Source organism: Neomonachus schauinslandi, chromosome 4, assembly GCF_002201575.2.
Source record: "Neomonachus schauinslandi chromosome 4, ASM220157v2, whole genome shotgun sequence".
Classification (NCBI taxonomy): domain Eukaryota; kingdom Metazoa; phylum Chordata; class Mammalia; order Carnivora; family Phocidae; genus Neomonachus; species Neomonachus schauinslandi.
In genome coordinates, this window is record NC_058406.1 from 99,568,565 (window position 1) to 99,593,607 (window position 25,043).

The following is a 25,043-nucleotide window of genomic DNA, read 5'->3' on the forward strand; positions in this document are numbered from 1 at the left end:
TGCACCCAGTCCCTGGTCTCTTTCAAACTCATAATTCCCAATGCATCATTCATTTGTAATTAAGCACTGCTTTGTGAGGTCTCAGAAAGCTTCCTATTGCTTTTCACTATGTAACTTTCCGTGTCTGCCTTTGGTACCCTCGGTGTTAGCCCACCAGGGGATGTCCGAGCCCCTTCAGCATCCAGCACGGTGCCTTGCACATAATAGGCGCGTTCATTAAATTCTTGTTAAGGAATTATTGAATACGTTCTTCGGGAGAAAGAAGTGAACATGAAACATTTCTCTCAGGGTGAGAACAAATATTTCTGTGTGAGATATGAATCAGCTAGTCAGCGCAAATTGTGTTTCTATATGCTCACCAGGTGTAGCTTTCGCTGAGATTGAGAAATTCGTCGCTGGAGAATAATAAAGTGGGCGGGGAACTGAAGGCTCGAGCTGCGAGGAGGAGGCGGAGTCACCGAGAGTTTGAGTATTTTTGTCCAATCAGAAGGAGGCGGTAGGAGCAGAAGGGGGAGATAAAAGGGGAGCGGGAGATCAAGAATCCTGCCCAGTTACACCAGCCCGCCAGCCGGAACTACAGTTTCTCGGCTTAGGTGCTTCTGCCCCGCGGGAGCGGCCGATTCCGAGGCCGACTCCGGCAATGGCCTTTGCAAATCTGCGGAAAGTGCTCATCAGTGACAGCCTGGACCCTTGCTGCCGGAAGATCCTGCAAGATGGAGGGCTGCAGGTGGTGGAGAAGCAGAACCTGAGCAAAGAGGAGCTGATAGCCGAGCTGCAGGTAAGGCGAACGGAAGAGAGACGAGGGTTTGGTGGCATGGCATCATCCCCTGCCGAAACCGGCCGGCCGGCGCCGGGGCCAGCGCGCCCCACCCCCACCCCCGTCCCCGGTACCAGTCAATCCTGGGGCCTCCCGAGATTGGGGGCTGGGGGAGGGAGAAACAAACCGCGGCGAGCGGCGGGATGCAAACTTTGCGTTCAGTTTGCAACCGCGTGTTTCACGTTGGCTCGCCTCCCGCCAGCACTGCAAAGTACAGGCTGCTCCAACTGGTCCTGCGGGCTGCCCCGAGGGATGCCAGCGCGAAGGCGCACAGTGGCCCTGGCGGGGGGGGCGGGGGCGAGGGCGGGAAGGGGCGCCAAAGTGGGGAGCCCAGGGACCCGCGATCCTCCCCGGACTAAGTCCTGGCGAGCCCGGCCGAGTCCAGCTTTCCCCGGGGGTGGGGTGGAGCGTGGGGTGGGGTGGGGTGGGGTGGGGTGGGGTGGGGTGGGGGGCGCTGGCAGAGCCACAGCCTGTCTCGTGGCAGCTGGAGAGGCTGCAGACAAGGCGGCCCGGTTAGGGCAGCAACCGTACCCGCCTTTCGTCTGATGCAAGACTGCCGCGAGTTTTCCCCGCCCCTCGGCCTCCAGGGAGCCTTCACAGGAAAGGGGGGCGGGCGGGGGGCGCCCGAGGTCCCCGGGCCGCCCACGCGGCCGCCCCTGCCACCCCCCACCCCCACCCCGGGATCCAGGCTTTAGTTCCTGCCCGCCTGCCTCACCGTTGGCCTCAATCGCTGGTCAGGAATGACCAGACTGGATTAGAATCCGATCCCAAACGCCCCCAGGAAATTTCTGTTTCTTAGCAAATCCTTCTCAGGCACGTACCGGTTTGTTGTGCTGCATAGTTAGCGCCGCCGTCTACTTCAGATCTTTCTCTAGGGGTCGTTTGTAAGGGTCGTTTGTAAGGGTCCTGTGAGCTTTGGTGGCCTCGTGCAGGACATTTACTTTGTGAGCCCTTCTTGACTCTAGTTCCTGCACCCAGCATGCGGGGGTCGATGCCCCACTGTCCGAGGTATTCTCTCCCCACAGCCCCGCTCTGCCGCCTCCTACCAACCTCGCTCGACCCCAGCGCACATCCAACCCCTCCATTTTCTCCCCGGAGGGCCCCCTGAATCAAACCACAGAGCGGCCGCAGTTGCTGGAGCTGTGCCGGAACCACATGGTCCTGCAAACTGTCGGTGCTTCCTTGCTTGCCCTTGTATCTGCTGCTGTGTTTCTCCACGGCACGTGCCCCCCACCCCCTCCACCGCCATGGTGCTGTATCTGGGCACTCAGAGAGTAAGTCTCGTGCTGTCCCGGACTTAGAGAAGTGTCTGAGTCCCCGCCTTCGGGAAGCTTGTGGACTCCTTCGGGAGCCTGGCCAACACTCCAGGACATCCCAGGATTGACCAGATGGCACAGCACGTGAGTGCCAAGTGAGACCACCCAGCAGCCTAGTCTCTGCCCTGCTACTGCAAAAGTGGACAAAAGGGGGGTGATTAGCCTGAATGGGGTGGGGGACAGGGGCTCACGACCTGATGCTTGGAGCACGGTAGGACTGGATGGGAGGCAGGCACCTCCCGCTTGTCCCCTCCTCTTCTGTATGGGTGCTGTCAGTGGCCTTCGCTCAGGGCAATGGCCAGAAGGCAGTGCAATGGCCTCCAGACCCGCTTCTGACCCTCACCTCCGCCACAGCACCAGGTTGGGATGAGTGGCCTCACTTGGGGCTTTGTAGCTTTTCTGTGGAAATTAGAAATCCTCATTTGTAGGATTTCGAGGGAGGGGGGCAGGTGGGGTAAAGGCAGAATTGAGAAGAACGGGAGGCCTCTCCAGTTGTGGAGGGGTTCGTGAAGTTGGGAAGTTGGCCGGGTGGGTTGCTGGAGTCTGGAGCTGCAAGTTGGAGGACATTTTAAAGGCACTGAAAGCTCCTGGTGGGAGAGGAGGGAGGGGTGTTTGCGGGCTACTGGCTGGCTGGGGCGTGGCTGGGCTATTCGGGGAGCCCCCAGCCTTCAGGTCTGTCTTTCTAAAACATTCGCTTCAGAATGCCAGCTAGTCCACCTGGGCAGCCCACTGGAGGGGCCCCATGTCCATACTGTGTCCTTTTATTCTTGGTGGAAAGGTGTCCCAAGTTCGTACCCCCTGCCCTCTCCCACTGAAATCTTTAATTCTCCAGGACGCTTGAGCACATTGCCTGCCCAGGCCTGGCCTCTGTTCCCACGCCTTGGTATTCTGGGCAGACACAGTTTGCTCTCGTTCAGTCCGTGGTCAGGATGTACAATTACTCTGCAGCCCTCACCCGCCCCCGAGAATGGGGCTTTTCTGACTCCGAGCAAGTCAGTGCCCATTAGTGGGTAGTAAAGTCGGTTTAATGGGTCGTGATTAGCATTTTACAAAACAAAATAAGAAATATCTGGGAGCAAGGCAGATAGTCAGGCTAAGTAGTGTGTCATGAAATTTGTTTCAGTTATGTGGGCCGTGTTGCGACCTGTGCGGTTTGTGAGTATAAAACCACAACTTAAACATATATTTCTTACTGTAAGTCTTAGTCAAAAAAGTATGGAAAACACTGGCTTGGAATAGTAAAGCATCGTGTTCAGGACTCACAAAACTCTTAGACTGGGGACCCCTCTTCTATCAGCAGATGTGACATCTTAAATAAACCGTATACATAGCAGCCTTTAAATATTACCACGTATCCCTGGCTTTTAAACTTTGACCATGACCCACAAGAAGAAATTCATTCTGCATCATAACTCAGGATACACATACATATGTGTACACACACACACTAAAGTTCCATGAAATAATACCCTTACTATATGTGATACATATATTTTTCTTTGTTTTATTGAATAGCAGTGCTGGTCAGAAACCAGTAAGCCGCATGCTAGTAATGCATTTAACTTACTGAGCACATTTATATCTCTACTCAGAATTTTAAGAAAGATCGAGAAGGGGAAAATTTTCCATGCAAGAGTCCATCTTTTGAAAGGCTCTTTTAAAATAGCAAGTTCTGGGTGCCTGGGTGGCTCAGTCAGTTAAGCGTCTGACTCTTGATTTCGGCTCAGGTCATGATCTCAGGGTCCTGGGACTGAGCGCCCAGTCGGGCTCCGCTCTCAGCAGGGAGTCAGCTTGAGGATTCTCTTTCTCCCTCTGCCCCTGCTCGACTGCGTGTGCACGCACGTGCTCTCTCTCTCTCTCTAAAATAAAAATAAATAGGGGCGCCTGGGTGGCTCAGTTGGTTAAGCGACTGCCTTCGGCTCAGGTCATGATCCTGGAGTCCCGGGATCGAGTCCCGCATCGGGCTCCCTGCTCAGCGAGGAGCCTGCTTCTCCCTCTGACCCTCCCCCCTCTCATGTACTCTCTCTCATTCTCACTCTCTCAAATAAATAAATAAATCTTAAAAAAAAAAAAAATAAATAAAATAAAATAAAATAAAAATAAAAATAAAAATAAATAAATCTTTGAAAAAAATTAGCAAGTTCTCAGCCTTTGCACTAGGATTTAATTTGCAGAAGTTAAATAGACATCTACTAAATCAGAATCACACATATAGTGCCAAACAGCACCTTCCTGCATCCTCTAGCTGGGGAACAACGACCTGAAGAGTTTGGCTTTCTGTATGATTTAAGTCAGAGGCACCAGCCATGCTAGAATCACCCTCAAGGCCAAGCCTGCCCTCCTTGGGAAAGGAAGCGTGTTTGAACTTGAGAAATGTGAATGCTTTCTACTGCTGAGTTAGCATAGTTTTTCTGGAACAACTATAAATCCAGCAGAAGAGTGGCCGTTTTCCAGCTCTAAGACAGCTGCGGCGAAATGGGTGCAGTTTCGAGAGGTGGCCAAAATGGCCCCCACGACGCTGGAGAAAAGAAAGCTGTAGTCACAGCCGACTGCACTGAGGGCGTGGGAGGGTGTGCTAAGGCCTGCAGTTTGCATAAGTAGAGTAGAGGAGCAGGCTTCTTGGAGCCAAGTCTTGGAGGGGTGACTTGTGACCTGAGGAGGGGATGGTATCTAGGAGTGCTGGGGTTTTGAGGGGTCGGCAGGAGATAGGTCACCAGTAGGCTCTCAATCAATATGTGCTGATTGAACGTATCAATTGGTGATGCGATTGAATCAAGAACTGCATGAAATGGGGGGTAGTGGAGGGTGTTAAGAGACCTTGAAAGCTAGTGGACCCTGGCTCAGTGTGGGACCAGGGTCGGCTGAAGGGGAGTCTCCAAAGGCGGATTCCCTACTTGGGATAGGTGAGCTCTGAATGAACATCTGTACTGGTCGGACTGGAAACGCTTCAGACTTCTGGCTTCAAAGAAGGCTGGTCTGAGGGATGCCTCCCTTGAGGGAAAAGTGTGGAGAGACTACGGGGTAACAATCCTATGTAGACAAGGCTGGGCCTGTTCAAGGCTAATCGTGCTGTTTCTGTGCTTGTCCTGGGGTCTGCAAGGGTCTCCCCCGCCCGCCGTGGGAAGCAGATTCCTAAGGTTTGGGGAGGGTGGTGGTGGCTTTGGAGAAAGCATTTGAGGAGGCCAGATTCTTGGGGCCCAACGGGGTGATTGGGTAGAGCATCCGGAGCAGGACTGTGCCTCAGATTTGGGCCCAGGAACTTGATACTAGAGCGGCAAGGTGAAAAGACTGTGACTCTTTGGGTGGTCCCGCTCCAGGCCTGCTTCTTGTCAGTTGACCCTTGGTCCTGGACTGACCACTTCAAAGGAGGTTTGACTTCCTCAGTGTGTTAGCAGTGACCAGAGGTGTCAGAACTGGTGGTGAGGGAATGCACGGTGAAAATGTGCTCGCACGCTGCCTGATTGCCCTCTCTGGGTTGTGCAATTTATACTCCTTTTTCCCTGCATGCTCACCAATGTGGACTGTTTCCACTTTTCATTTTGCCAATATGATGCCTGAAAATACCACATTTTAAAATTTACATTTTCTTTTTTTTTTTTTTAAGATTTTATTTATTTATTTGAGAGAGAGACAGGCAGAGATAGCGAGAGAGAACACCATGAGTGGGAAGGAGAGGGAGAAGCAGACTCCCCGCTGAGCAGGGAGCCCCACGTGGGACTCGATCCCAGGACCCCGGGATCATGACCTGAGTCCAAGGCAGACGCTTAACCAACTGAGCCACCCAGGCATCCCCAAAATTTACATTTTCTTGATATCTAGCAGTTTAAGAGTCTTTAAAAGTTACTGGCCACTTTGTGTTTCTCCTGCGAATTACCAGCTTGGACCTTCACCTGTTTTTGTACTGGGTTCTTTGTCATTTAAGAAAATGATTCATAGGAAGCCTTGATTATTTTTGGTGATGAGTCTTTGTGCTGTCATATATGGTGTAAGGATTTTCCCCCATATTAAGCCTATCACTTGACTTTAACTTTGTTTATGGGATCTTTTCCATAAGAAATTAACATTTGAAAGTTGTTAAAGCACACGACTCTTGATCTTCAGGGGTCATGGGTCCTAGAGCTTACTTAAAAAAAAAAATTGACATTTGAAAAGTTATCAAATTTGTCGGTATTTTCTTTTATGGTTTCTGGGATTTTTGCCTTGCTTATGAAGCTTCCCCATCCTGAGATCATAAAAATATCCCCTTACATTTTCTTCTAATACTTATCTTTAAAAAATTATTTAATTCTTCTGGATTTTTAAAAATTTGTAGTGAGTTTTTTTTACCTAAATTTTCCTAATACCCTTTATCACATAGCTCTTCCTTTCCCCATCAGTTTGACATACATGGGTCTGTTTGTCTGTCCCAGACATACATGGGTCTATTTGTCAGGTGCCTATTTGGTTCTGTTGATCAATTTGTCAGTTTCAGAACTGAAACTCTCCCATCTCTCTCCTTCTTCTTATGCTCACAAAACTCTTGAGTGCTGTCAAGTAGATCTGATGCCTCCTTATCACAGTCAAGAGAAGGGATTTCCCATTGTGGATTTTTGACCATGTGACATGTTTGAATTATTTAGGGAAGGAAGGTGGTGGTGGGGAGAATGGTGAGGATAGGTTTCCACCGGCCTCTCAAATCGCTGAATTCATCTATTCAACGCAGCAGTGTTTTAGCATCAGCTATGAAGATAGTCCTGCTTTTGAGATGTAAAATATAGATGAAGAGACCAAATTGCAGGTCAGACAGAGGATACCTGAATGTAAAACAGATGATAGAAAAATAGGGGGAGGGAGTGATACTGAGTCCATCGTCACTGGCAAGGTTTCGTGGAAGAGAAGTTGACTGTGCCTTAAAAAGTTGGTAGTGGGTGGCCAGGCAGGGGAAGCCTTTTCTTTGGAACCAAGTGTAGTGGACTTGAATGTGGGACAGTCAGCAGTGTCCCCGTGTGCCCAGGCATTGGCTAATGTTCAACTAGGCTGCTTTAGAGAGAGGAATTCCAAGCACCCTCAAGATTCCCCTGGCTTTGGCCGGTGTTGGCAGTCAGCCCAGATGGGGTGGCTCCTATTTGGTTCCTCTAACCTTTCCGTGTCTGTGTGCCTTGGACACTCAGAAGTCACAGCATACATGTGTACTGGTGAGTTTTGGGGTGGCACAGTCTGGCACTGTGAGCCCCTTGAGGGGTGGGGCTGTGACTTCTTCATCTTGTCTTGACAGAGTCTAGCATAATGCCAGATACATACCTACCAGGCACCCGGTGGATGGAAGGAGGGCATGAAAAGGGCAGGAGGAGGGGACACGGGCATCCTTGATCTTGTTGGGCTTCAGTGTCTCATCTGTGAAATGGAGTTGGACAGTATTGCTTGGAGTGTCACATTTTGAGGTTCTGTTTTAGAACTGCAGACATAATAAAAGGGCTTGGGGAGCCTGGGAAGGGTCCCACATCTGGCTCTCTGTGGAAATTGCAAAGAGGTTTACATCATTGGTGTCAGATCAGATGTGGGAAGGACCCGGGGGAGCCATCTGTTCCAACCCTCTTATTTTACAGATGACGACCAGGAGTGGGGGGGACTTAGCACCGTGACTGGAACCCCAGCCTCCCGATCCCCACAGATTGCTGCTTTTGCAACAACAGCACTTACTTCCTTACCAACCCTGGACAGCCAGTTTGGGACAGAGCATGGCTCACTCGATCCATTTCTTGGGGACTCTCATTGGGTGTTTGGGCAACAATATCCTCATTCTGAGAAGATATCACAAGATTCTGGATGAGCCTAAGAAAGACTGTCTTGGGGATTAGCTTAGCCCAAGTGAAGCAGCTATGATGAATCCAGAAAGTATTTACTTTTTGCGTATGTATATTTGTAGCCCCAAATTGCCCGCGTTTTTGAGCAGCTATAGACCAGTTTGATTATTCTCCCGTCCTCCCCTTACTTTGGTCTCTATTTTAGGAAATGTCTTTCTTTCAACAGTTTGTCTTTGGTTCATGTCTTAGTCATTCAGCCAGCTAGCACTTACCGAGCGCCTTCTGTGTGCCAGTCACTGGGGCTTACAAAGTAGAATTCAGTCCCCCTTCAGCAGCACCATGTCCGATGGTGGAGGTGCTGGCCATTGAGCAGAGCCAGGGAGCATGTCGGAGGCTGTACCTCTCCTTTCTCACTTCCCCTCACACACTTGAGGAGGCCAAGTCTCAGATTCGTAGCTCATGGGGGATGGAGCTTGGATTTGACCCCAGGCCTACCTGCTGGTAGCCCCTTCCGGATGGGGATGCTATCAGCTTCCTCTCTCTGAAGCTATCCAAACTCAGCCAGCATGCAGGAACTCCCCCTTTGGGCAAAGAGGTGCTAGGAGGTCTTGAGGACCAACTGTGGACCCAGATGTTTCTTCTGTCTCAGGACTGTGAAGGCCTCATCGTCCGCTCAGCCACCAAGGTGACTGCTGATGTCATCAACGCGGCAGAGAAGCTCCAAGTGGTGGGCAGGGCCGGCACGGGCGTGGACAACGTGGACCTGGAGGCTGCCACCAGGAAGGGCGTTCTGGTCATGAAGTACGTCGTGGAGCCCCGGGGGGTGGGGGTGGGGCCTCACCACACAGGGGGAGAGGAAAACTTAGGTTAGAGAAGGCTGGGTCAGAGTAGGATGGGCTTCCAGAAGGATGCCTGGGCCAGGCCGAGTCCAGACAGGCGGTCCGCGCTCACAGCGTCGTGGTTCCCCAGGTTCTTGACAAGGAGGCTCTTGTTGTAATCTCGGGTCACTTCACAAACCCACTCCACGGACGTCTGAAGCACAGCCTGGTTGGGAATCAGAGGAATGTTAGCGAATTTATCTGCCTTTCCTGCCCCAGTGCTGCCCCTTTCCCTCCGTCGTTCTGGCTGGAACTGGATGTTCATTAGCTCTGCTTTGCTCGGTCCCCCCTCTGCAGGTGCACAGCCTTTGCTAGTTGAGTGGCTCTACATTCTTTCCCTTCCTCCCTGCCCGGCACCCTTCTGCAGCCAGGAACCCCAGTTTCTCTTTCACACTCCAGTGCTGAGAGGGAAAGCGTCCCCGCTAGAGCTGTTTTTGCAGAAATTCAGTGCAGAGGTCATGACTGCACGCCAGGACTCGGCCACACTTGCTTCTGGCCCCCGTCTGGCACTTAGATAGTGTGGCAAGGTGATTGTCGCCCGCTTCTTCATCCCCAAGCCTTTTCCCTTCCCTTGGGAAGTTCGGTGTCCTCAAAACCTTCCTCTCCCTTCCCTTCACTTCTCCTATAGTGCAGGGGTTAATTGGTCATCTGACGGAGGTCAATATCCAACAGAAGAAATGTTAAATGGTAACGCATCCTACATTCTTGCCCTGGACACGGAGGCATCGCCCCCCGCCCTGCACCCCCTTCTACATCCCAGTACAGCCTGTTTGCAGGGTTAGATCAGAAACTAGGTGGAAAGACAGACTCTGAGAATCCTTTTCTCTTGACTTTTTTTGGGGGGGGTGCGATAAGATCTCTTGACTTTTCCCTCCTTGTCATCTTCATTTCTAGAGATGAAAAGATCCAAAAGAGGAAAAAGGAAGGTGAACATGGGTGCTAATAAATTATTCCAAAGCCAAAAATCAAAAAAAGAGTCTTTGAGAAAAGAGGAATAGTTTTATGGGTTTCAGCTCTATTCTCCTTTCTGTGAAATGGGCCGAGTCAGCATGGCCCTGTGCATTAAGGTGTGAGGAAGCTGTCTCACTTCAGAACGTGTGGAGAGACAGGAGAAGTCAAACAGGTGGAGAAAAAAATCCTAGCTTTGTTACTGACAGAAGCCGGGCTGGGCAGCTTGATGAAGCTGTGTGGGCAGTGGGCTGACCTGAATTTGATAGGCTTGCGTGATCACCCATCTTGGTCACAGTCTCAGGAAGAGTGATGGCACAGAGCAGCGGGAATCCGTGCTTCCCGGAGGCAGGTAGATCCTGAAACGGGAGGAAAGAGAAATGCGGAGCCACACATATATCTTCCAATCGAGCGAGACACTTCTCTGCCTTGGGAGAAGAGCTTGGGTAGAGAGGCCAGGTGTGTCCCTCCAACTGAAGTCCCTCCTCGTGAAAGCATAAAGCCAGGGCAGGGAGGTTTCCCTCTAGCCCTGGGATTGGGCAGGAGTCCATCAGAGAGCCTAGGTGGGAGGCATGGGGTTGGGGGGTTGGGTTTTTTTTTTTTTAATTTTTTATTGTTATGTTAATCCCCATACATTACATCATTAGTTTTAGATGTAGTGTTCCATGATTCATTGTTTGTGCATAACACCCAGTGCTCCATGCAGAACGTGCCCTCTTTAATACCCATCACCAGGCTAACCCATCCCCCCAACCCCCTCCCCTCTAGAACCCTCAGTTTGTTTTTCAGAGTCCATCGTCTCTCATGGTTCGTCTATGGGGGGTTGGTTTTAAGAGCAGGTGAGCTGAGGGGGCAGGAGAGTGAGCTCATCACACTCTGGGCTTTCTCTTGGGACAGGAGTAGGAATATGGGTCTGGATCCACTGACGTCCCCTCCCTTCTTCCATCTTTAGCACCCCCAATGGGAATAGCCTCAGTGCTGCGGAGCTCACCTGCGGGATGATCATGTGCCTGGCCAGGTAAGTCCCTGTCTTCTCAGCAGAGCCAGCCTCTGGTGTGTCCGTGGTTATGACTCCCCAAACAAAGTGACCCGGAGAAGGGTAGAAAACTTCTGCAGGGCACCGTGCACACTGCCGAGAACCTTCAAGGGCACCCATCCTTTATGAAACATTTGATACACTGGTTCTGGCACACAGCGTTCAGGTGGCTTCTCGCCAAGGGGCCCGGTAGGGGATGGGCATTCAGCTTGGCTGCTTCTTACCCGGAGCAGGCTCATTGAGAAAATAACTGTGTGCCGTCTTCCTCTCCTCCTTAGTCATTTCCTGTGGTCCACGCCATCCTCTGGCTTCTCGAACCTCTAAGCCTCGAAAATGCGGTTCTGCTCCCTGGAATATCCTTCCCCATCATCTTTTTTTTCCTGAGTCTTTCCGGTATTTTATTTTTATCACAGTCATTATTAAAAATCCAACCGCACATAGGTATAAAATAGAAGCAGCGCTCAACATTTTTATTTAGTTCGGAACATTTTTGAGTGAATTAATGCCAAAATGTAACAGCCTCCATACCTCAGAGACCTCTCATAACCCAGAGGTTCCCAGACTTTGTTGCACATTGATATCATCTGGGATCTTAAAAAAAATACTAATGCCTGACCCGCGCTCCAGAGATTCTTATTTGATCAGTAAGGCGTGAAACTTGGCATGGGGATTTTTTAACAAACTTTTTATTTTAGGAGTTTTAGATATAAAGAAAAGTTGTAAAGATAGTAGAAGGACCCATATACTTCATACCCAGTCTTCCTATTATTAACATGGGACATTAATATGGTGCTTTGATCACAATCAGTGAACTAATATTGAGATATCGATTGATAACTTTTAACTAAAGTCTTCCCTATCATCTTTATCCAGGTGACTCTTATTCTTCAAGATTAAGCTCAAGTGTTAATTCATCTGAGAAGCTCTCTCTTGATTCCCTGGCTGGGCTGTGTCCCTCACTGATTGCCCTGGCCCCCAGGGCTTACCTCTGTACTAGGCTTACAGATCTTTATCATGATAGAAGGGAGTAAAAGCTCTATCTACTTGTGGGTTTTTTTTTTAAGATTTTATTTATTTATTTGTCAGAGAGAGAGCACAAGCAAGGAGAGTGGCAGGCAGAGGGAGAAGCAGGCTCCCCGCTGAGCAAGGAATCCGATGCAGGACTCCATCCCAGGACCCTGGGATCATGACCTAGAAGGCAGATGCTTAACCAACTGAGCCACTCACGTGTCCCTACCTGTGGACTCTTAACACAAGGGAATTCAAATGATCAAATGTCTTGCTCTTCCAGCAGGAATTCTGGGGGTGTGGGCCTCTTGAGTAGAGGGGACAGCCTAGGAACCACTGGATACAGCGCAGAATGGGCATGAATCTTCCTGTATTGGGTAGTAGAATGATTGTATTGAGTACTGTTGTTGAATAGGCAATTCGGGCACTTCTGTGGTCAGGGGGGAGGGCAAGGAGCCAATGGACAGGGCAGGGAATTCACTAGGTCCCTTCACACACCCTTGGATCCTTAAACCAGGGGACCCAGGCAGCCAAGACTCTTTATTTCTCTACTCAGGCCTGAAGCTTCTGGGGCCCAGAAATTACTCTTTCCCCCTCTCAAGACTTGTTCTCTCTTCTTCTGGGACAGGGTCTGGAGGAGTTGACCTTTGTTCTAACTCTTCCCCATGATTTCTACCTGAGCTCTTAAGTATTCATTGCTACTCACTGGCCAGTGAAGAGCAGAGGAGACTGGAGAAAGGGAGGAACAGGGACAGCGTGCGCAGCCAAAGGGACCCAGCCTGGAAGAGGTCCGTGAGCTGGCTGTCTGGATCTTCCAGAACATCTGGGCTGGACTGATTTCCCCTGGAGAAGCCTCAAGCCCTGTTTTCACTTGTGCTGTTAAATTCAGTGGTGTTTTTGTTTTTGTTTTTGAGTGAGGGACTGATCAGCTTTCTAGTTAATTAATTCTCTTACTCTTTTTCTGGAGGTGGAAGGAAGGGCTTGGGAGCCAGGAATAATTTTTCTCCTATTCCAAGACCAGCTTTATTTAAGAGAATAGGTAAAGGGGGTGCCTGGGTGGCTCAGTCAGTTAAGCGTCTGCCTTTGGCTCAGGTCATGATCCCAGGGTCCTGGGATCGAGCACCACATTGGGCTCCCTGCTCAGCGGGGAGTCTGTTTCTCCCTCTGCCTCTGCTTCGGCCCCATGCTTGTGCTCTCTCGCTCTCTCTGACAAATAAATACAATCTTAAAAAAAAAAAGAATAGGTAAAGTGGAGTGGTTTCAAGGAAGTGCCCCGTTTCCAACCTCTCATCCAACGACCTCGCCATCAAAGATGCATCAAAATTAAGAACTAAGCACTCTAGTAAGGAAGCATGGCCAGTCTCTCATATCTTCTTGTGTGTCTGCTCAGACTGCTTTTCCAGCAGGGCAGTGAGGGCAGAGTGGGTGCTGTGGACAGAAGGTTGGGAGCATTGAGCAATGTGGGTGGAGAGAGGGGGCCTGGACGGGCCTCACACTGGGGGACTTTGAACAGACGGCAGGAGCTCCTGAGGTGCAGGGGAAGAACAGTGACACAGAAAGAAAGAGAAGAGAATGCGGCCTGCATAGCTTTCATCTCGCCCACTTCACCTTCTCTTTTTGTAAGTCAGGATGGCTACCATTTGGTTCTCGGGAAGCCCCTCGCCCACATCATGGTCCTCCCCAGACTGGCCCGGTGAGGACCCCAAAGTGCTAAAGGCTGGAGAGGATCCGTGAGTAGCTGGTAGAGCAGCTGATCGGGGCTGGGATGTCCAGGGCCGCGTGCCCTCTCTCGGATGGCACTGTGGGGCCAGGAGGGTGGAGAGCAGGACGTGAGCCAGACCTGGGAGGAGGCAGGTGGGCTCTGTCTCACTTGGTCGGAGGCATAGGAGCAGGCTAGCTTTGCTGAGAAGGTAGCCCTTCCTCAAGGCAAGTCATTGTCCTTGGGACATTCCTGACACAAGGACCCTCTCCTGAGGACTGATGGGCCAGAGGAGCAGGATGGAGCTTCTTGCCCACGAGGCTTGTTACTGAAGCTTTAGGAGTTTGCCCGTGAGATCGCAGGAGCACAGATCGCCCCTCAACCTGACCCTCAGATGGAAGCGTGTGCTGGCAGTGTGTAGACACAAGAGAATGTTTTCTTATAAGAACTCGGTGAGATGGAGCTACAGGAACAGTATGTTGGAGTCTCTCCCTCCTTACACACGCACACACACGCTCGCGTGCACACACACACCACTCTGAGTTTTGTGGCCAGCAGGAAAGACTGCATTTAAATACTTAGAAGGCTGACTGTGCTGGGGATGTGCTGGGCTTTGAGTCCATTCAGCTATTCCGCGTGGGATGATGCTGTTCAAGGTGTTGAACCCCCCGGTTGTCTCTCTCCATGCAGTTGGGGTGAGCATGACATGTGCTAAAGCGTGTCTAAGCATTTCTCATGGAGTGTCTAAAATAGAGCAGGGACTCCTTAAACATTCTAAACATTGTTTTCTGTCTCCCTTCTTCGCTTCCAGAGAAGCCTGGGTGACCACCTCCCACATGACATACTCTTATCCTCTCACCTCTGACTCTGCCCTAACTTCCTCTGTCCCTTCCGGAAAACACCCCATGTTAACCAAGTTAACCAAGAGGAAGAGATAGGCTGGGGGGGGGGTGGTTTGGGACAGGAGGTGGTATGGACTTGGCACCCACCCACCCCAGTCTAGCCTGAGACGGCTAGGGCTTAAGAAACTCTCAAGGAAGAATAAGTACCCAGCTGTTCATTGATACAGTGGAAGGTATGGGTTGCAGCCTTGGATGGAAGAGGAAAACGAAAATCCTTGAACTTCTGGAGCGCTTGATGTTATCCGAGCCCCTCGATACCCCATTTCGTTATCCCTATGAGCCCCGGAGGATTGGCGCTTGCTTTTTACCAGCCTGGAGCCACTCAGCTGGTTGAGGCAGCTGGAGACAGAAATCAGACTCCTAGCTGGAGACAGAAATCCTGGGGCTCCCACATCAGGTCTCGCTGATGGATTTCCCTCTGCTGAACTCCCTTGACCCTCCTCGGTGTCTCTGCACCTGAGCTCCAGACCCAGCCTGAGCTTGGTTCCCCAGGGGAATGACCTTTAGAGGGGGCAGCTGTGCAGACCTCACGTCACACGCCTTCTGCGTGGGCCCACTGAGCCCGTGTCTGTCCTTGCAGGCAGATTCCCCAGGCGACGGCTTCCATGAAGGACGGCAAATGGGAACGGAAGAAGGTGAGCGGCCAGCCCTGCCTCGCCCCGCCCGGCTCGGCGCCCAGGTCCCTGGTGCTTAATTCGGCCACTTTGCCTTTTGCTTTTTTGGCTGCAGTTCATGGGAACAGAGCTAAATGGAAAGATCCTGGGAATTCTTGGCCTGGGCAGAATTGGGAGAGAAGTGGCCACCCGGATGCAGTCCTTTGGAATGAAGGTAAGAGGTTGGTGAACCCCTTTGACGTGGGGCTCCCTGTAGTAGTTTTGGGAGAGGCAGCTTTGCTTGAGAGAAGGTGAAGGCTTTGTCCTTGGAGGGTCTGACCCTCCTTTAGAGCCCCTGACTAAGTCGGCGGGGTAGCCGTTCTGGACACCTGAACTCAAAGTCTGGGCATGCTTGGTGGAGGTCCATCAGCTCTGGGTCCCAGTGGAGTGGCGGGGTCATGCATCCTGCTCAACTTTTCCTCCCCTGCCACAGGGGCTCTTTGATTGGCTGTGTCTGTTGCCTGTGATAATTCAGAGAAACAGGAGGAAATTTGCAACCTTCTAGCAGAGCAAGTCTCTATCCACCTTTTAGCTCTGCTCCATAGTGCAGAAGGGACGGTGCGGTGATTGTCTAGACGCTGCCGAGATGAAGTTAAAGCCTGCTGGCTAGAACACCTTGCATATTGCTCAGAAACCCTCCCTGACCCCTGTTTCCCTCCAGGACCCGGTTTCATCCTATTCTGGAAACTCCGTGGTTCTTCTGGTTGAGGGAGGGTTGTCATCCCCTGAGGCCGATCCAGGAGACCTTGCAAAGGGGGAGGCCACCGAGCCACAGGAGGGGACCCGTCAGGGCGGGTGACAGGGTGGCCAGGAGTGCTCGTGGACATTTCCTTGTTCACTCTTTGTTCGCTGTTTGCTGTTAGGGGCATGATGTGTTCAAACTGCTGCCAGGAAGGCTTTCATTAAACAGAAAGGAGAATAGTTTTGACAATCAGATCATTTCTAGAAAAATTGACATAGAGCTGTGATGGCATTTTCCCTTTTTCTCCTTCTTCCTCCCTTTCTCCATGTCCTCCTGGCTTCATAGAGTTAAAAGGAACCTTTGAGATGAACCCTTAATTTTATATTGATGTCTGGAGTTTGTTTTTGCTCAGGCCTCCAGCAAATGGAAGGTAGACAAGAACCCAGGTGGGCATCCCGTGATACCACATTGAACGTCTTCCTCTCCCTGCTGTCCCTGTTCCCCCACCACATTTATTTACACCAGCCAGACCTCTTTCCTAAGCCTCAGCACATTTTTCTAGATCCCTGGAGAGGGGGCGGGGGCCCGGCAGGATCCACTGATCATGAGAACAAACCAAAGCCTTGCCCTCCTGTGCAGGGCTGGCCAGGTGCCATACGCGGCAAGGAGCGCTTTCTCTTCCTCTTTTGTGAGGGATTAAGGCTTAGCTCACAGAGAATTCTGATCCTCTAAAAGCAGGGGCCTTGGGTTAAGTATGACTCAGAGTGAAATAGCCAAACAGGTGAGCGCCTCACTGATGATACAGAGACTTCAGGAAGGCTGTTCGTCCCCTTCCCATGGCTCCCCAGGGCACCAAAGCACACCGGCCTCTGCTAGCTCAGGAGCCTTGGTTATCATGGACTTGAAACTTTGGGGCAGTGACTTACCCAAACAGAAAGCCCCACCTCATTTCCTGAGTCATGGAAGTGATTGGTAAGCTTCTCTGCTCATCTGGCCCGGGCTCAGCTTCTCAGCTGCTGCCGGGCTGCTTCCGAGAGGCACGAGGGAGGTGGACCTTGAGCCCTTGGGCATGTGTTTGATTCAGAGATGTCCAGAGCCTGCTCATGAATGTGAATCCGTGCGTCCGGACAGACCACGCATGACACGCCCACGTTCCCAGCGAGGCTTTGAGGGTGTGGGTGGTTTTGCCTGTCACAGCACGTCGCTGCTTCCCTTGAGGGTTCTTCTGCCCGGCTGTCTCTGGAGGGTCACTGTAGGCTGTCTTGCTTCTGGCACATGATCTTTGTAAACTGCTAAAACATGCCTTGGAGTGGTCACCCCCCCGCCAAACCCCCCGGCCCTGGCCAGCTGCCCTGGTCATTTCAGAGTGGCCCAAATGGCCTTCATTTATATTCTCGGCTCACTTTGACTGAGCTTCCTAACCTATTTCTGGGTCCAGATGAATTTTGCCTCGGTGCAGATGACTGACCTGCATCATCCAAAGCTCCTTGGTTAATGTTTGAGCAGCTGGGAAGAGCAAGATTTTCTAAAGGCAAGGAGGGAAGATTCTTGAACAAATTGTGAAAGAGATGGTTTATCAGCATCCAGGCAGGAAACAATGATCAGTGTTTACTAAACACAGGTTGTTTTAAATTGGCCTTGTTCTCTCTTTGGAAACCGATATTAGACTGATTGATCAGGAACATCCTTAAGTGTCTTATATCTGGACGATTTAAAATTGTATTTTAATCATGTAAGAGGTGAATGAATCCTCACATATCTTGGAATATAGATCCTTATCTTCTTGATTACCACCCCAGTCCTGGTCTCACGGGTAACATCGGTTTGGTGTGTATCATCTCAGACTTTTTTCTATGCGTTTACATGGAATGCATACAGTTCTTGGCCTATAGAGGGATTCTATGCCTATAGAAAATAGAACATTGTACATGGTGTTAAGATAAAAATGTATGTCTTGGAATAAATAAATTTACCATATTTGTAAACTATTGCATGGAATTCTGTTGTGTGGACAAATTGCTTTTTATTTGACCATTTCCTCAAGGATGGACATTGGAAATGTGAACTTTAGTAAGACATTGGTGAGATCTTTTAGGATACCCTTGGGGTTAAGATGGAGACTGTGAGCTTGGTGCTAAAAGGTTTAGTAACTGGTTGAAGGATAGCTCTGTCTCAATCTGGAGGGACATGGTACAGGATGGTGCAGGGCGCTGCCTTCTCCATGATTCTCATCAATGGCCTGGGTGACAGGAAGCAGGGAGAGGTGGCTAACTTTTAAGAGTGTGGAATCAGATCCTAAAAGACAAAGGAAGGCTAGAATGGTTGGGCATCCTAATAGGAAGTTTAGCTAGAATCCCTATCAGTGCCCTAAAATGAGCCCCAAAGCAACTAAACACATATTGGATGTAGAAGTGTTGTTAAAAAGCTTTCCCAAGGCGGGGGACCTTTGGTTGACAAAAATGCAGTGTGGTTAACAGTGGCATGGCTGATAGAAAAGGTAGTGTGACTTTTGGCAGCATTAAAAGAACTATGGCTTCCAGAACAAGGAAGGTGAGATTCCTCATGCTCTGTACCAGTCAGACCCTCACATGCTCTGTGAGACTGAAAGCTCTGGAGATAGGATGATGGTTAAAGGCTCATGTCTGTACTTCCTAAGAAAGGCTTGAAGGCACTGGGGTCATTGAGCCCCATCATGACTTGGGAGGCATACCGGAAGGCCGTCAAATAGCTAACGGGCAGTCTATAGAAGAGTCATGCTGTCTAAAGAGTGGATCCAAGGAGGACCAACAGGTACAAGGCAGAGGGGACAGAACTACAGCCCGAGCTGGCCCCAGATTCAATGGGGAGAGCGAGTGTCCCACTACTGCAGACACCCACAGGAGACTGGGTGAGCACTGGGCCAGTGTGTGAGGACAAGGTGTGAACACTGGCAGGGAGGTAGAAGCAGGTGGCCTTTAAAGCTCTGATATCTCCGAGCACCCATTACCCGTGGGCCACGAGTTTCTTTATCTGTGAAATGGTCTTTAGCAGTGAGTTCACTGTGTGGCCATAGGAAATTGAGCAACATTATTAAGGACTGTGGTTTGTTACAGTAACTTGGGAGAACCCTGTAATTAAAGACAGAGTGTGGACCAGGAGGCATAGGGGACCCTGAGTGGTTCCAGTTGGGCAGCTCGGGCGGCGCTGCAAAGCATGTGAAGATCATCCTCGTCACCCCCTTCCCTCCCTGGTCCTGGGGTCTTACCCTGTGCTTTAATCTGTCACTCAGGTTGTTAATCACTAATGAGGCTATTAATGGATGATTAGCATCCAACCCCTTCCAGAGTATCGCGATTTAAGAGTTGACCCCTTCGTGCCACAGGAGTGATCGGCGGAGACACTTTTGTGCTCAGATGTTGGGGATGGATGCCCCCCTTACCTTTCCTGTCCTTTCTTTGTCACTATCTGGTCTAGCCACCCGGCTTCCCAACAGCATCTAGGGTGTGCGTGTTGGAGTTAGTTGGGGGAGAGCCCACCGAGGCTGCCCCTCCCAACCAGCACAGGCCTGGAAAGGGATCTTCATGTGCCACCTGAGAGCACCTGCTGACTTGCTCTGAACCACACGGCCCAGATGTGGGTTTCCAGAGAATTCCGGCAGTCTGTGGCCTGCTAATGGTCTGAGTCATCTGAGTCTTAGGCTCTATGGTGTTCCTTCTGCCCAAAGTTTTTCTCGATCATGTTGTTGAAGAACAGGTTGTACACTTTGGAGACACAACTCACTCACGCTCGCATGTCCCCCAGAATGTGCTAGCAGGCCCAAGCCAGCCAGGAGCTGAGCCTTGCACTCTTGCCAGGGTTTTCTGTGAGGAGCAGGCCAGAAGTTTCTTTGTGGCCAGTGTTGTGATGAATCTGAAGTTAGTCCGGAGGGATGGACATTGAACCTGAGGCGCCTGTCACTGACTCTTTCAGGCCCAGCTCATGTTGACTGAGGTCTGCTGTGTCAGATGCTGTGCTCGCAATGACCCTTGCGGGGTCAGTATCCTTACCTCAGGTTTACAGATAAGGAAACTGAGGCCTAGGACACTTATATGATAGGTTCAAGATAATAGGAATGGTAAATGATGGAGTACAGCTTAAAGTCCGGGTCTCCTGACCTCCAGTCTGGTACCTTTTGTCCTGCATCACCACCCTGTCTTCGTTCCTGATCCATGTTGGTTAAACGGTCACTGTGCTCGACTTTTCTCAGGACAAAAGCTCCCCAGGATAGGCAGCTCCTATCTCATTCTGGTGACTGGAATTCCTGCCGCCCTAGAGTACTGATTTTTTACGTTCTTCCCAGAGCCTCAAGTTCTAGAAAGTACCTTAGGAACATGGTTTCTGTTTAAGATTTCATTGTGCAAAGGAAAGAGAGTTCTGATCCTAAGCCAAATGATGGTTAGGCTCCTTTGTTGGAGACCCTTGACTGTGAAGGTCCCCTCGTTCTCCAGCATCTACTCCTAAGCCAGAGGGCCCAGGGTAGTTGTGGTCGGCCTCTCTAGGCTGCCTTCTCACACCAGCTAGGAGGTGGCCCTTGAGTACTCCTGGAAAAGCTAGGCTTCCCCTGCTGCCCAGCATCAGGAGTCTGTCCTGAGGCTAGGATTCAGGTGGGGAACCCCTTCGTGGGTCTCCCTGAGGCTCCTCTATAGGAATAGTCTTCGGACGGTATGTACCTGGAATTGCTCCAACTTCTGCGCATCGGGACTTCTGACCCTTTTTGGGACATGTCAGGACCCTACTCAGACACTGGTCTCCTGGGCCCAATGTTACTCTTTCTACTCCCCGTGACATGGTCTCCTGGTGTAAGAATCCCGACTCCTAGCTGAGTTCAGCTCCCATCTGCCCTGGTTATCTCCAGTGAAAAATGAAAACAGTTTTCTCAGCCAAATTCTTCCCTGCAGTTGTCTGCAGGTGAACAAGAGAAAGCAAGCTGAGTCAGATCCTGTTGACCACTGTGGGGGATGCACGTCTCCTCCTGCCCCATCTGCTCCCCATTAGCTGCAGGCACCCGCCACAGGGCCACTGGGCCCGGCTCAGCCCTCGGGACCCTTCCTCCCCGTGGCTCCATGCTGTTTCTTGGCTCCTGAGAGCCTGGAAGCCCCAGAGTAGTGTGGACTGGCCTCCATTGGGCTCGGCTTTGTGACCTCTGCTGGTGTTCGCCTCCGCTCCCCGCTCACATGAACAAAGTACATCTGGATTAGAGATGAACGGGGCCGTTGTTCCGGGTGGCCTCCGAGTAGCCGGCAGACAAAGAGGACTTGGAAGAGTACGGGCAGGGATCCTGGGGCCCTCTCTCCTCCCCTGGACACTTCATTGTCCCTGCCAGAACGAGTAGGTTACAGCCGAGGGGAATGGCCGTTGGGACTGTGGTGGTCATGAGCCTGTGATCCTACAGCCTCTCCCCCTAAACCTCCACCTTGCCTTTTCCCTGTTCCTCAGGCTGATGATGAAAAATGTGATCCGAAAGCTCTACTTCATTCATAACCATGTCCATTTCTTCTCTGGAAGGGCTGAATTTTACATAGAAATCCTCTTAAGATGCCATGATTTTCTGAGATGACTTTTCTCTTCCCCCGCAAAGAAATTCAGGGTGAGCAGGGGAAATGTTGCAAAGCATAGGAAAGCCTAAAGGAGGAAAAAATGAATTCCACCACACAGAAGTGACCACACTTAGAGTATCACACTTTCTGTTGTGTTTGTTTGTTGTTGTTCAATCCCCGGCCACCTCTGAGCATTCTTGGGTTCACCTGTAACTTTTCAGGGTTAAGGGAACTGTCTTTTCAAGGAATTATTGAATTGCTGAGTGTTGGCGCAGGGGATGACTTTGAAATCATCCAGCCAACTCCTTTACTTCAGACTGAGGACCCAGGTCCGGGCCTCCTGGTTCAGCATCCGTACCTTGGCACCTGAAGGTCTGTCTAGATCAGTTGGCTTTCCTGCCTTCTTGAGGACATTGATGCCTTTGAGTTGGTTATGGCCCCTACACCTCTTTCCCCCCAGTCAGTGCTGGTGACCTGGACCAAGCTGATGGAGAGAGCCCTGGGCAGACCTCCCGGGTAGACCACATAGAAAGTGGATTAAGTCTTTGCAGTGACCAGAGGTAGATGCTTCCTGGCTGGTTATGGATTCTTCCCAGCTGCTGGTACAGGCTTGGTAATCTCTAATGCCTTGCCCTTGCCGAGGAGATGTGTGACTGGCACCCAAGACTGTTTCCATCTACTCCGCTCCTGTTTTCTCAGGTGGGGTTGGGAGGGTCCTGACCTCACCCCACATTAGAAGGATGGGCACTTGGGGTGCAGGCTCTCGAATTCAAACACTGGTTCTTGTCCCCACTCGACCATCTGCCAGCTGTGTGACCTTGGCTAAATCGTTTCACCTCTCTGCCTTAGTTTCCTCATCTGTAAAACGGGGAAATCCTAGTGCCTAATCCATCGGGTCTGGGTTGAAAGCCCCTGACACACAGTAAATGCTAAAGGAATGTTTGCCATTATTAGCTATGACAACGCATCCTTTCTTCTTTCTTCTGAGCTTTGTCTTCTCTGACTTTCCTTCTTGCCCTCACCAGTATCTGATGACCTTTGGCAAGTTTCATGAGGCTGATGTAGTTTGTACCCCCAGAGTTCGCTGCCTGCCTCCCGATCTCCCTCCCTTTTCGGCAGCCTCGGAGCGGTCCCTCTGATTTGGGGACCCTCTCCTCCCCCGCCAGCCCAGAAGAAGGTCCTTTCTGGGTCCTTCCCCATCCATGGTGCCTTTATGCCTCACTTTTCCCTCCTCTTGATGTGCTCGCTCCCCATCCCCGTCAAACCTGCCTTATTGAAAGGATCTGTGTGGTTAGTCACCAAGTTAGGCCTTCCAAGACTAGATGCATTTGAAGCCTTATTAAAAGGAACTTCAGGAGGGGACCAGACTCTGCCCGCTGATGCCTCAGCAACCCCCCTCCCCAGCGACCGGTCTTGGTCTCCTTGCTAACCCTGCTCTGCACCCCTGCCCCCACCTGTTTCTTTCTCACTCTGTGGAAGTAGTCAGGGCCTGTTTTCTGGCCTTGAGGGTCCTTGGCTGCGGCCAACCTGCCCTCCCTTGCCTCGTCGTACCCTATGAGCACGTCACCGCTCCCCACACGGCTGTCCTGCCTCTCCTGGGCTCCCTGCTTGCTAAGGGTTTCTGAGCTCCAACTTATCCAACCTCACACATGCGCACACGCGCGCGCAAGCACGTGCAAGCACGCGCACATGCTGCTCTTGCATCCGTTCGTGGTTAAGAGCTTGGAGGTAAACCTCCCTTCGCACTTGGGCCTGCCCCTCCTAATGTGTGAGCCCCACTTTCTTCATTTCTAAAGGAGAAGAGTAGCAACCCTTACTGTGAGAGGTCAGCTGCATTTGGAAAGGCTTAGCAGTAGCGCTTGGTGGGTGTTCAATAAATGGCCACCATTATTAATAATACCAGTACTAATAAGGGACAGTGACATTCGCTTGTGTCTTTGTCTCTTTCTTGCTTCTGACCAGACTGTAGGGTACGACCCCATCATCGCGCCGGAGGTCTCGGCCTCCTTTGGTGTCCAGCAGCTGCCCCTGGAGGAGATCTGGCCTCTCTGCGACTTTATCACCGTGCACACACCTCTCCTGCCCTCCACCACAGGTAGGTGTATCCCTGCTTGTGGGTCGGCCACAGAAGCCACAGACCAGATAAGGGTGGGCCCTCGGTCTGGGCCTTCCGCACACGCTGGGGACTAGGTCCCTCGAGCACAGAGTGATGCTTGGCTGGCTGGCCCTGCCCCACACGGAGGAAGGATGAGCTAGCTGGAAATGCGTGGGGTGAGCTGGCCCGATGTGCACGACCAGTGACCCCATGGTTTCTTCCTGGGGCCGCTGCTTCCCTTTCTGGTTCTGGGACCTATTCGAAGCACTAACAGCTCAGGGGCTGCTAGGATGTTTCTGAACTGTGTTTGGTCTAAATCCAGAATAGGGACTCTTGCCGCAGAGCCGGTGAGAAGGGAGAGGTGAGGCCAGAGAGGCCATGGGCCTGTTGGGGAGGAGCCGGGGCGAGGCGGGGAGGGCCTCTGGTGCTGCAGGAGAGCTCTTCCCTCCTTCCAGGCCTGCTGAACGACAGCACCTTTGCCCAGTGCAAGAAGGGGGTGCGCGTGGTGAACTGCGCTCGGGGAGGGATCGTGGACGAGGGGGCCCTGCTCCGGGCCCTGCAGTCCGGTCGGTGCGCTGGTGCTGCGCTGGACGTCTTTACAGAGGTGAGTGCCTGGGGGAGGAGGGGAGCGCTGGGCAGGGGGGCCCAGGACCGAGAAAGCCCAGTGTGCACAAAGGCCTCTGGCTTAAGGGCTCTAGCATCCATGGCAAACAGGAGAAATTCTGTTGCCAAAAATAACGCCACTGTGGTTTTGGGAGCCCTTGCGGGCCGTACTGTGGAGGCAGCCATGTTGTCTTTTGCAAAACCCAGATTTCAAATAGGACCCAATTCCTGGTCTCAGGCTCCCTGGCCTGCTGTCATGTGGATAACTCCAGGGAGGACGGCGCAGCAAACCCGTTCTGAGGTTGAGGATTTGGGGCAGCATTTAATGTACTGATATAGGTCTTTGCTGAAATGAATCCCATTGCCAAGAAGACATTTCACGCAGTGTCTGTTGGCTTTCCCTGCCTTCCTTTCTTCTGGGGAGGAAAGGCAGCCTGAGGACAACGGCTAGAAGCGTTCCCTTGTGTCCTGTGTGGGCTGCTCCCCCTGCCTCTCTGTCGGAGCCAGAGACTCTGTCTTTGATCACCCGTCCCCCCACCTGCTCGTACACCAGATGGAATGATGGACAGCGCATTTCCACTCCAATGCTCTTGGCCTCTCTTAAAAGTCCTGCCACTGGCATCACAGATCCAAGGGAAAGAGCAGGGATTTTGGCTCAAGCCGTGGGGGGGTTGCTGGTGACCTGCAGTGGGGCCTTGGCAAGTCCCCGGCCCTCTCTGAGCCCTGGTGCCCTCACTGTGTATGCCCTGCCCAGAGCACACAGCTCATGGGGTTGGTACTCCTGGTCCTCTTTCTCACATAGATGGGACGCTTCCTGAAGGCAGATGGGCGCCTGGCCGTCATTGTACTGCCATTCCCCAGCTCCGCGCCTTCCCCTGTCTGTCTCTGGTCTTCTCTTGGCACTTGCTACTCACAGGCCCAGGTGGCCAGAGAAGGGGCCTGAGTGACCTTCCCAAGGGCAGTACCTTATGCTCAGCGAGCAGAAGGGGTGGAAAGGACATTGGAGGGTGGGCAGAGGTGCTCAGGTGGCCCACCTGTCGTGCTGAGAGCCAGGTCGGGACAGCTGTG

At 51.6% G+C, this 25,043-nt stretch overlaps 1 protein-coding gene across 1 annotated transcript in view; it reads left to right on the forward strand.

Moving 5' to 3' along the window:
• The first annotated feature begins 499 nt into the window (after positions 1-499).
• Positions 500-25,043, forward strand: part of PHGDH (phosphoglycerate dehydrogenase) — a 31,585-nt gene continuing 7,041 nt past the window's right edge. The window contains exons 1-7 of the mRNA XM_021689956.1: positions 500-778; positions 8,566-8,717; positions 10,695-10,760; positions 14,968-15,022; positions 15,117-15,215; positions 23,240-23,372; positions 23,828-23,976. Of these exons, the coding sequence (XP_021545631.1) occupies positions 641-778; positions 8,566-8,717; positions 10,695-10,760; positions 14,968-15,022; positions 15,117-15,215; positions 23,240-23,372; positions 23,828-23,976 (792 nt within the window). The 5' untranslated portion in view covers positions 500-640. The remainder of the gene's footprint in view (positions 779-8,565; positions 8,718-10,694; positions 10,761-14,967; positions 15,023-15,116; positions 15,216-23,239; positions 23,373-23,827; positions 23,977-25,043) is intronic.